The sequence below is a fragment of the Nicotiana sylvestris genome, chromosome 2, assembly GCF_000393655.2.
Source record: "Nicotiana sylvestris chromosome 2, ASM39365v2, whole genome shotgun sequence".
NCBI classification, from domain to species: Eukaryota; Viridiplantae; Streptophyta; class Magnoliopsida; order Solanales; family Solanaceae; genus Nicotiana; species Nicotiana sylvestris.
Genome location: NC_091058.1, coordinates 156,258,414 through 156,268,256, shown reverse-complemented (window position 1 = coordinate 156,268,256; position 9,843 = coordinate 156,258,414). Strand labels below are relative to the sequence as shown.

At 47.0% G+C, this 9,843-nt stretch overlaps 1 protein-coding gene across 1 annotated transcript; it reads left to right on the top strand.

The window, feature by feature from the left end:
- The first annotated feature begins 331 nt into the window (after positions 1–331).
- Positions 332–7,944, top strand: LOC138885838 (uncharacterized). Its single transcript, XM_070166823.1, has 9 exons — positions 332–634; positions 713–845; positions 3,907–4,016; positions 4,369–4,533; positions 4,612–4,803; positions 4,897–5,073; positions 5,336–5,479; positions 7,181–7,309; positions 7,420–7,944. The coding sequence occupies exons 1-9, from the start codon at positions 332–334 to the stop codon at positions 7,942–7,944; spliced, it is 1,878 nt and encodes a 625-aa protein (XP_070022924.1).
- The last annotated feature ends 1,899 nt before the right edge of the window (positions 7,945–9,843 follow it).

Sequence of the window (9,843 nt, the reverse complement as noted above, 5' to 3'; positions counted from 1 at the left end):
ACCTCCTGGTTGCGAGACAGAGATTTCGGAGCCCGACAAGGACAAGAAAAGGAAAGGTAAGGCGGCTGCTGATCCTTCCGTGGCAAAGAAACCTAAGTCACGCGAGCATCGAGCCGTTACTAGGACCTCAGCTTATACTTCTGGAGCAAGTCCCGACGCTGAGGATGAGAATTATGATGATGACGAGTGCCGGTTAGCATAGAGGAAGAGGTAGAGCGTGGGAGCCTCGCAAGTGCCTCGGCCGAAGGCTGCTAAATCGGGAACGGCCGACTCAGGTCGGTCCCGTAGATCGAAGACCCTCGAGGATGATGTCAATGTGGCCTCGGATCCCATGACCGGGTTTGGTGCGATTTTCGCTAGGGGGACCATTGCCGCTAACCCTGAAGGGTCGGGACTCGTAGCTTTACAGGAGCAGGAGTTGCCTCTAGGAGACATTGGTGACATAGATGATTTCATTTCAGGCTTTCAGTTCTCGTTAGGGGAACTAAGGGACGCTCAATATGCGAACGCCGCCAAAGTCGGGGGTCCTCTCAAGGGGGGAGGCACGCTTGGCAATATTCTTGACGATGTTAGCGAGAACATCGGTCTTGACGCTCCCGACTCTGTCAAAGTGGAGGAGAGGTTCATGCAGCAGGTGATAGCTGCTTTAAATATATTTCTTTTAGCCTCGAGTATCTTCCTTCATTCTTCTAACTTTTCTGTTTTGCTGTAGTACAGGGAGATGTATGATCATGCCCTCTCCAGTCTTAACAAGGAGCTTTTATGCCGTGAGAAGGAGCTTGAGAAGCTATCCTTGAGACTTCGAGAGTCGAAGGCTCATTCTGCCAGGAAGGAGAAAGAGTCAGGCGAGCTCCAGGCTACTTTGGAGGGAGCACTCCGAGAAAAAGCTACCCTTGCCGAGCAGATATTTTGTTATGCATGAGTCTTTCCTTCGCTCCCACAATTCGATACTAACAAGTTTACTTTTCTCTTTGTAGGTCGAGCAAAATGGCTCGCAGATTGGGTGACAGAATGTGGAGATCCTTGGGCTGAGGAAACAAAATGAGGTAGTGACCTCGGAGTTGGCGTCGAATCATGATCTTCTCAAGGATGCTCGAAAGGAGATTGCTACGCTGGTTGCGGCCAAGTCTAAGATCGAAGGAAATGTTGCTACTTACCTAAAGGATGCAGCAACGATGAATTAAATATCCTGTGACGTATTGATAAAGGCCGAGCAGAAACTGGCTCGGCCCATCGAACATGCTAGGGCGGAGGCGAGAAGGAAAACCTTGGAGGAGATCGAGGCCTGAGGCGTCGATCTATCAGTTGGAATTGAGGAGGCCCGGGAGTTGGAGAGAAAGTTGGCACTTTTGATCGTCCCAAATGAGGATCCTGGGGATGGTTCGGAGTATAGTGGCGATGAAGAGTAGGCCTTGTGCCGCTTTTTATTTTTTCCTTTTTTCTTTCTGTGCATGTACTCCCGAGGGAGTGAGTCTTGTAAAGACGTCCCTTGTAAATATATTTTTAGCAATGAAAAAGGGGGTTTTCTACCCCAAGTCATTCCGTTCTTTATATCTTGCTGCTCTCGCGGAGCTAATCTTTGAATCGTAATATTAATCCTTTAGAGCCCATTTTTGGAGTAATCGGGACCCCTGAAATCGGGTCCTATATCGAAGTTAGGTTGATAGCCTCTTTGGTGCCGATGCTTGTAATGGCAAGAAGCCCCCGAGGTCTCGATACCTCTCGACTCTTGTGGGGTAGTACCATTCATGCGATTTGATAAGCGGGTCCCGGGGTAATCCTGGTGATCCCGCCAGTACATTTCCTAAGGAAAAAGTGACGTTACCATGGCCAGGATTAATTGGCCCTATGGGTAGGCGAGTAGTCGCTGCTTTGCCCCTATATATTCTGTTTACCGTAAAACTAGTAATAACAATTAAATTTGTTAATGGGACTCTAAAAATATGTGATCTATTTTTATGCTAGTTAGTAGGGCAATTTTTTCTAGATATGTGAAGCTTAACAACGAAATACAAACTAAAACAGGGTTATAACCAAACCGAGGGGCTTGTTGTCCGGGCCTCGGACTAACCGATGAGGGGCCTCGAGGTTGATGTCTAGGCTCGGACTCAAGCTATTGGGGATAATCAGGAAAGGTCTAACAATTAGGATATAATTAAAGGAGGCTCTTTATGGCCAATATCAAGCAACAAATGAAGACCGAGTATGAAAGCAATAAACGAAAGAGGTAGTCTCGAGTGAGTAAGTTAGAAAGAACAGAGGGAGAGAGAGAGAGTTGTTATTGATATTGCATAGAATAGTTGGAGTAACAGCAGCCCTTTACAAAGTGGTGAGGATCCCCTTTATATAGGAGGGGAAATACAACATAGTACATAATGCATTAATTGTAAAGATAAGGAGATGGGACGGCTAGACAAGATATTAGACTCTGCCAGTGCTATCTGCTCGCCTCAGGAATTCCCCACCCTTGGGATCGTCATTGGGTCGAGCGTAAATGAACCTCAAGGGAGAGAACTCAACCACAACCCCACAGCCTCGAGATCTCGATATGACTCCCTGAAAACACCTTAATGGCGAGAAATCGGACCCTCCGATTTCACCATATACAGATAGTCTCCGCGTTTCCTTGAATGAAGTAATAGGAAAAGATTTTGAGCCATTGTTCTGAGGTCATCATTGCCATGACGTCAACTGTTAAGAGCATTAAATGCCATGTTCCAAAAATCGTGCAAGAGTCGTCGTCTACTGTGATTATCGAGGAAACCATAAACTGCTTATTGGCTCGCCCTTTCCGCTGCCTAGGCGGTTCCTATAATTATATCGATCGTTTGACACTCCTTATTTTCACCTCATCTTCAAATTCACGAGTTAGAACCCTTTGTCTTTTATTCTCTTTCATCTTGTTTTAGAGAAATTTTTACCATTGATATGGCTAGGACTTCTAAAACGGTTCCTCGGTGGAACGGGGTTGCATTATCATCTCGATCGTCTAAGGAGAAAGCTAGAGCCATTCCTTCATTAGAATAGTGTACACCGCCTAATCTCGATATGTCAAAGGATTTTAACATCGATACCACTTCATCTACACCGGGACGATGTGAGCACGTGTCCCGATATATTAGCGTCATGACCAACATACAAATAGTAAGGAAAGACTACTGATGGAGCAAGGCAGTGGGGGTGGAGATTCCTGGTTCCAATGAGAATATAACGAACTATACCTTTACGTGTATACCTACCCGTTCACCTTGGTTCCTGATAATTCTTCTGAATTCTCTCCTCCAAAGATAGACCCGGTTATCCTTCACTTCTGTGAAAAGTACCAAGTGATGCTTGGTTAGATCTATCCTTCTTTCTAGAGGAAAGTATTGATGCTCCGCCATTTCACCAAAGGGGTTGGGGGTCAGACTTTTACCCTAAATCATTTGATCAGGATGTATAACCCTCGATTTTATCGAGGTTTGATCAAGCTCCATCATCGATCCAAAATATCATTTTTTTCTGAGCATTGACAAGGGGAAGGATCGAGGGTGGATGAGCAGATTTGTGCGGGTGAAGACCTTAGATATCATCCCATCCCGGAGGATGCCTTTTCTAGAGAGATGGAACACGCAACGTAAGCAATTTTTCCTTAGCCACTTTTTAATACTTTTCTTTTGAAATAAAGACCTCTCTGCGCTTCCTGTAGCCGCTGCTTGGTACCCTGAGGCAGTTCCGAATTTATCGTGATGGATCGAGCGGTTGGACAAGGCGTTCCCATATCTTGTTCGGTCTTGGACCGACCTGGCCAAGGAGCGATGGGTGGCCAAGAATAATGGTAGAGTTTCCTTACTGCCTAAGCCTCGTATTTGTGTTTCTACCTGCGCCCTTAGTGATAATCATCTTGCGACTGCTGCGCTTGTGCAGGTCTTGGTGAGAATATGCAGATGAGGCTACCCCCTGGTGGCGAAGTGGAGGCTTCGGAGCTCGGCAAGGGCAAGAAGATAAAAGGCAAGGCAACTGTCGCCCTTCCTATGGTAAAGAAACCTAGGCCACTTTTCAACTTCAGGGGGGAATTTCGACACCGAGGAAGAGGATGACGATGGATGCCATCTAGCGCGGAGGACGAGGTCGAATGCGAGAGCCTCACAGGTGCCTCAATCGGAGGCTGTTGAGTCCGGAACGGCTGACTCTGGTCGGTCTCGTAAATCGGAGACCCTTGAAGAGGGTGTTAATACAGCCTCAAATCGCACAATCGGGTTCGATGCAGTTTTCGTTGCGGGGACCGCTGCCATCAATCCTGAAGGGTCGGGGCCCGGAGCTTTTCGGGAGTAGGGGTTGCCTCTTGGGGAAGTCAGCGACATGAACGAATTCATCTCATGCTTCCAGGTCTTGTCAGGGAAACTGAGGGATGCTCAAGAAGCAGTTATCGTCAAAGCAGGGATTCCTTTCCAATGGGGAGGCTCTATTGCCAACATCTTTGACGGTGTTAGTGATAGTGTCAGTCTTGATGTTCCCGGTGCCGTCAAGGCGGCGGAGAAATTTATGCGGCAGGTGTTAGCCATCTTTCGTGCATTTCTTTTAGTTTCAGGCATCGTTCTCTGTCTTTCTAACTTTTTTGCTATGTCGTAGTGCAAGGATATGTATGATCATGCCTTCCTTCGGCTCTGCGAGGAGCTTTCTTACCATGAAAATGAGTGTAAGAAACTTACCTCGATGTTGCGAGATTCAGAGGCTCGGTCTACCCAGGGAGGGAAAGAACTAGGAGAGCTCCGAGCTGCTTTGGAGACTGTGCTCCGGGAAAAGGCCGACCTTACTGTGCAGGTATTTTGCCTTACTTGTACCCAACTTCTGCTCCCATATTCTAACATAAATTGGATTACCTTTCTTTTGTAGGTCGAGTGGAATGGTTCATAGATTAGACAACTGAACACGAAGATTTTTGGGCTGAGGAAGCAAAGTGAAGTAGCGACTGAGAAGTTGGAGACATCCCAAGATCTTCTCAAGAATGCTCGCGAGGAGGTTGCTGCCTTGGCCGCGGCCAAATCAGAGGTTGAAAGAAATGTTGCCACTTATCTGGAGGACACAGCCACGGTGCACAAAATAGCTTGTGACGTATCGATAGCAGCTGAGTAGAATCTAGCTCAAGACATTAATCATGCTAAGACGAAGGCGAGGAGAGAGACCTTGGAGGAGATCGGGGCTAGAGGCGTTGACCTGTCAGCTGATCTTGAGGAAGCCCGAGAATTGGAGAGACAACTGGCATTTTTAATTGCCCCCGACGAGGGAGAATATAGTAGTGATGAGGAGTAGTCCCTAGTCGTTTTGCATCCCCTCTTTTTCCCTTTGTATGCAGCCCCCGGGGGATGGACTTTGTAAAGATGTTTCTTGTGGATACGTTATTGGCAATGTAAAAAAGAGGGATTTTCCTCCTGTCAGCTTTTTCAATCTCTTTTTTCTTTGCTCCTTTGCTTTTGCGGATTGGCTTTTGACTTTCGATGTTGGCCTTTGAGAATCTGTTCTCGGAGCAACCGGGACAATCAAACTAGCCATGCCCTGGGGTTAAACCGATAGCTCCTATCAGACCAATGTTGGTGATATCGGGGAGCCCCCGAGGCCTTGTAGTTTTTTGAGTTTTGCGGAGTAGCAACATTCCCTCGATCCAGTAAAGGGGGGCCTGAGGTGATTCCACTATCACGTTTCCTTAGGAGAGGGTGATGTTAACGCAGCTAGAATTAATTAGCCTTTTTTGGTAGGCGGGCAGTTGATGCTTTGCCCCTATATATTCATTCATCCGCCTTTCCAATGGTGATTCTGCTGCTTTGATAGACTATCTCTTCCGCAGAGCCTGGCGCTTTTTTGCTAGTCCTTCCGCTCCCCCAATTCAAAAATTTTGCTCAGACCCACAAATTTCCCCTCCTATTCTACCGTGGCCGTGACTGCTACGTCGACAACCGATTGTTTGGTAGAGAGGAGTTCTTCTTGTGTTCTGCATTCGGTTGGCGCTAGCGACTCACCTCCGATGTCAGGTAAGAGAGACTCGGGGTGCCCTTCCTCGAGGAGAGTTTTCACGCCGGGGAGACCTTACAATATTCCAGGTTACCGGGAGTATGTGTTGAGGATCATCTCATCAGTGGGAGAGGAAAACCTCGAAATTATTAGAAAAGACTACGGATGGGGAGAAGGCATGGTATTACAAGTACCTTCTCCCAAGGAGAGAGTCATGACATACGTTGAGGGGTTTTTGAGCGTATACACGCATGTTTTTGTGCCGGGTTCCCCCGACCGGGTCGTGCTTGATTTTTATCGAAGATATCAGGTTACACTGGTGTAGGCTCATCCCTTCCTTTTGAAAATAGTGCAGGCGATGAGATATTTCACCAATAAAGCCAGGATAGAGTTTACCATTATCCATCTCGTGAGGTTATATTGGCCACTGCGTTACCGGGGTTTGATTGCTCTTCAATGTCGATCCACTCAAGCTCCTATCGTCGGTAGCGAGGAGGATGAGGATCGTTAATGGATGAATCGGTTTGTTCGGATTCGAACGATCGATGTCATTCCTAGAGAATTTTTGCCATTTCCTGAGAAATGGAACTTCACACGTAAGTGTCTCATCTGAACTATCATCGTTTTGACCGGAGGCAGGCTCCGTAATGATATCTTTTCGTTCCATATTTGTAGCAACTCATTAGTCGCTGAACGAGGTCCCTGATTTAACCGAGTGGTCTCGTAAGCTAGCAGCTTGCTCGATTTATGATAGGCGTCAGTGGCGAGATCTGTCCAAAGGGAGATGGGAGGCAAAGCATCGGGGTAGGTGTCCAATGCTTTGCTTCCTAGAAAATGGCGCTTTTCTTGCCGGCTTATTTAAATCAACTGTCGCAGGTTCTAGGGGTTCCTTTGAAATGAGGATGTGTCCTCCGTGGGAGGAGGAGAGATTGTTGGCCTCGGGATCGAGGAGTGATGACAAACGAAAAGATGTTCCGGGGTGCGAAAGGGCTTGCAGTGAGGCGAATCCTTCTCAATGGTTAAGGAGAAGTGATTTGGTCGATCGGCCACCTTCTGAAGGCGGTACGCCATCGGATGTTGCATCGGCCTTCGGCGAGGCTCAGCGGCTTGGCCTCATGGGGAGTTTTGATTGCTGTAAGATTATTCTGGCCCCGTGCCTTTCTCTTTTGTTTTATTTAGCTTTCTTTCATAGGCCTTTGACAGGCTTAAATCTGAGTTGCTTCGTAGTAAGGACACGTTGCGGGAAGCTTTGGATAGGGAGAAATCCTTTAAGCTTCTTTGTGCGGAAAAGGAAAGCGAGCTGGTTTCCCTGTGGTGTGAGGTGGACCGAAGCCGAAGCTATGAGATCCGCCTAGAGAAATAGGTACCCTGTATTTCATGCTGGATTACACTCCCTCTTTACCTCGGCATCTTGATATTTTGATATTTTAGTTGGAGGACAAGGCGAAGGAGCTGGGACAGCTCTGGGGCAAGGTTGGTCAAGCCAAATGCGAATTCAACGAGCTGCATGTGCATGTAAGTGCCCATTTTGCGGCCAAAGAGAGTGCTCTAGCCATGGTTTCTACTCTTGAGGCGCAAATCCAGATCGTTCGCACGAATGATTCTGCTCGGGCAAATATGATTGCAAGGCTCTCGTCCAAGCTTTCGAAGGCGAAGACCGAGGTGGTAAATGTCCGGGCCGAGGTTATGATCAGCAATACCAGGGCGGGACAGAAAGTGGCGGCCTATTCGAAGAGTGTTATCGTTGCTAAAGCTGAACTGAAGAGAGCACTTGATCGTGCAAGCAGTAGCAAGGAGTATGTGAGGTGCAGATCTCGGAGGGAAGTTCTCGAGGATATTCATGCCAGGGGTTTTGATCTCTCGGTGGAGATCGAGCAAGCCAAAGGGGAAGAGTATGATGACAAGTTCCTTCTATCCGATGCTGAAGACGGCGAGGAGAGGGCTGCCAGGCCATAGTCACTGAGGGGGGAATGTGTATTTCCTGCCTTGTTCTTGTGTACATAGCTTTCATAATATGTTGTTGGTAGAGCTTGTATTTCACCGCCGGTATGTAAAAAAGGGGAAACCCTGCAGTTTGTGTCTTCTGCGTTTCTATTTGCAAAGAACTCAATCGGGTCGATTCGACCTTTGAATTAGTAGGAATCTTCGAACCTGTGGTATGACCCTAAGGTTCGTTAGGCTAGCGACAACGGCTTTTATCTTTTGCCCTTGGGCATATGCATTTTAACTGTTTTGGGTTCAGTCTCCGAGTCGGGCTTCGACTCGAGCTCAATCGACCCTCAATTTTTATATCTGCATGGGCTGGTAATAGTGGCTCTTACGCCTTGGGTCGAAGCAACCTTTTATGTATGTGGCCCTGAGGCTCATGAAGTTGGTAGTGATGGCTCTTACACTTTTACCCTTAGGCATGCATTAGTTCACTATTTTGGATCCAGTCTTTGAATCGGGTTATGACTCGAGCTCATTTTGATCCTCAAGCTTTTAAATTTTAAGTTGGCGACAATGGCTCTTATGCTTTTGGTTGTTGCGACATTTTAGTGTGTGGCCCTGAGGCTCGTTTGGCTGGCAACAATGGCTCTTACGCATTTGCCCTTGGGCATATGTAGGCTTTGTTTTCCTCTCGTTAAGGACTTTTTGAAATGATTTTGCCTGACCCGTCATCGGTTCGGGAAGAACCTCGATTTCAAGTCATTTGCGGCGATGTTTGAGCACCTCGGAAGGTTTAGCTAGTAGGCTGAGTAGCTCGAAGCCTTGTGATTTAGAGCTGACATGGTCGAAGCTGATTTGCTTGTCGAGGGTAGCCTATTTAACTGGTTCTTTTCGAAGTAGATTCGAAGTAATGGCTTGTGATTTTATAGCGACGGTCGAGCGTCCCCGAGTCGCGTTGATTTGGCTGGTGCAGTCATATTGACTGTAGTCATTTGTGTTTAGCCGGAGCCATTTTTGATCCTGAGTGTGGTAGTTTGGGCATCTACATCGAGGGTATTCCCTTTCGGGAGTCTTACAAATGCGACATCTATCCTAAACTTTGAGATCGAGTTTTATGCATGTAGTAAGGTCTTACGAAAGTTTCATGCTTGTTGAGGTCTTACAGTTTTTTTTTCATGCCTGTTGAGGTCTTACAGTTTTTTTTGCCTGTTGAGGTCTTACAGCTTTTTCATGCTTGTTGAGGTCGTACAACTTTTTCATGCCTATTGAGGTCTTACAGCTTTTTAATGCCTGTTGGGGTCATACATTTTTTGTTGATATGTTAAATAGATCTTGCCAGACCGAGTTTGCCCGTTATCGAGGTTTGATTACTCTGCAGCGTCGATCTACCCAGTCTCCTGCCATTGATGATGAAGAGAACGAAAACTGAGGATGGATGAGCCGATTCATTCGTGCTCAGATGATTGATATCATTCCTGGAGAGTTTCTGCCCTTTCTTGAGAAATGGAATTTCACACGTAAGTGTTATACATGTATTTTTATCACTTTATCTGGAGGCGGGCTCTATAACGACATTTTTCTGCATATATGTTTTTTGCAGCGACTCCTTGGTTGCGGAACGAGGTCTCGGATTTGACTAAGTAGTCTCATAAGCTGGCCGCTTGTTCGACCTATGATAAGCGCAGGTGGCGAGACCTATCCAAGGGGAGATGGGAGGCAAAGCATCATAGTAGGCGCGTGGTGGCTTATTTCCCAAGAATGGTACTTTTCTTTTTAGTGTACTAACTTAGCTGCCGCAGGTATTGGAGATTTTTCCCAGATAAGGCCTTGTCCTCTGGGGGAGGAGGAGGGACTACCGACCTCGGGATTGAGGGTCAATGATAAACAAAAAGAATCTCCGGGGTGTGAGGAGGCTCGAAGTGGGGC

Bases quoted from the DNA above. Each gene is read 5' to 3' on its own strand.
- LOC138885838 (XM_070166823.1), top strand. From the start codon at position 332: ATGACCGGGTTTGGTGCGATTTTCGCTAGGGGGACCATTGCCGCTAAC. The intron at 846-3,906 runs GCGAGCTCCAGG...GCGCTTGTGCAG, and splicing joins CAGGAAGGAGAAAGAGTCAG to GTCTTGGTGAGAATATGCAG. The intron at 7,310-7,419 runs GTGGACCGAAGC...TTGATATTTTAG, and splicing joins TGGTTTCCCTGTGGTGTGAG to TTGGAGGACAAGGCGAAGGA.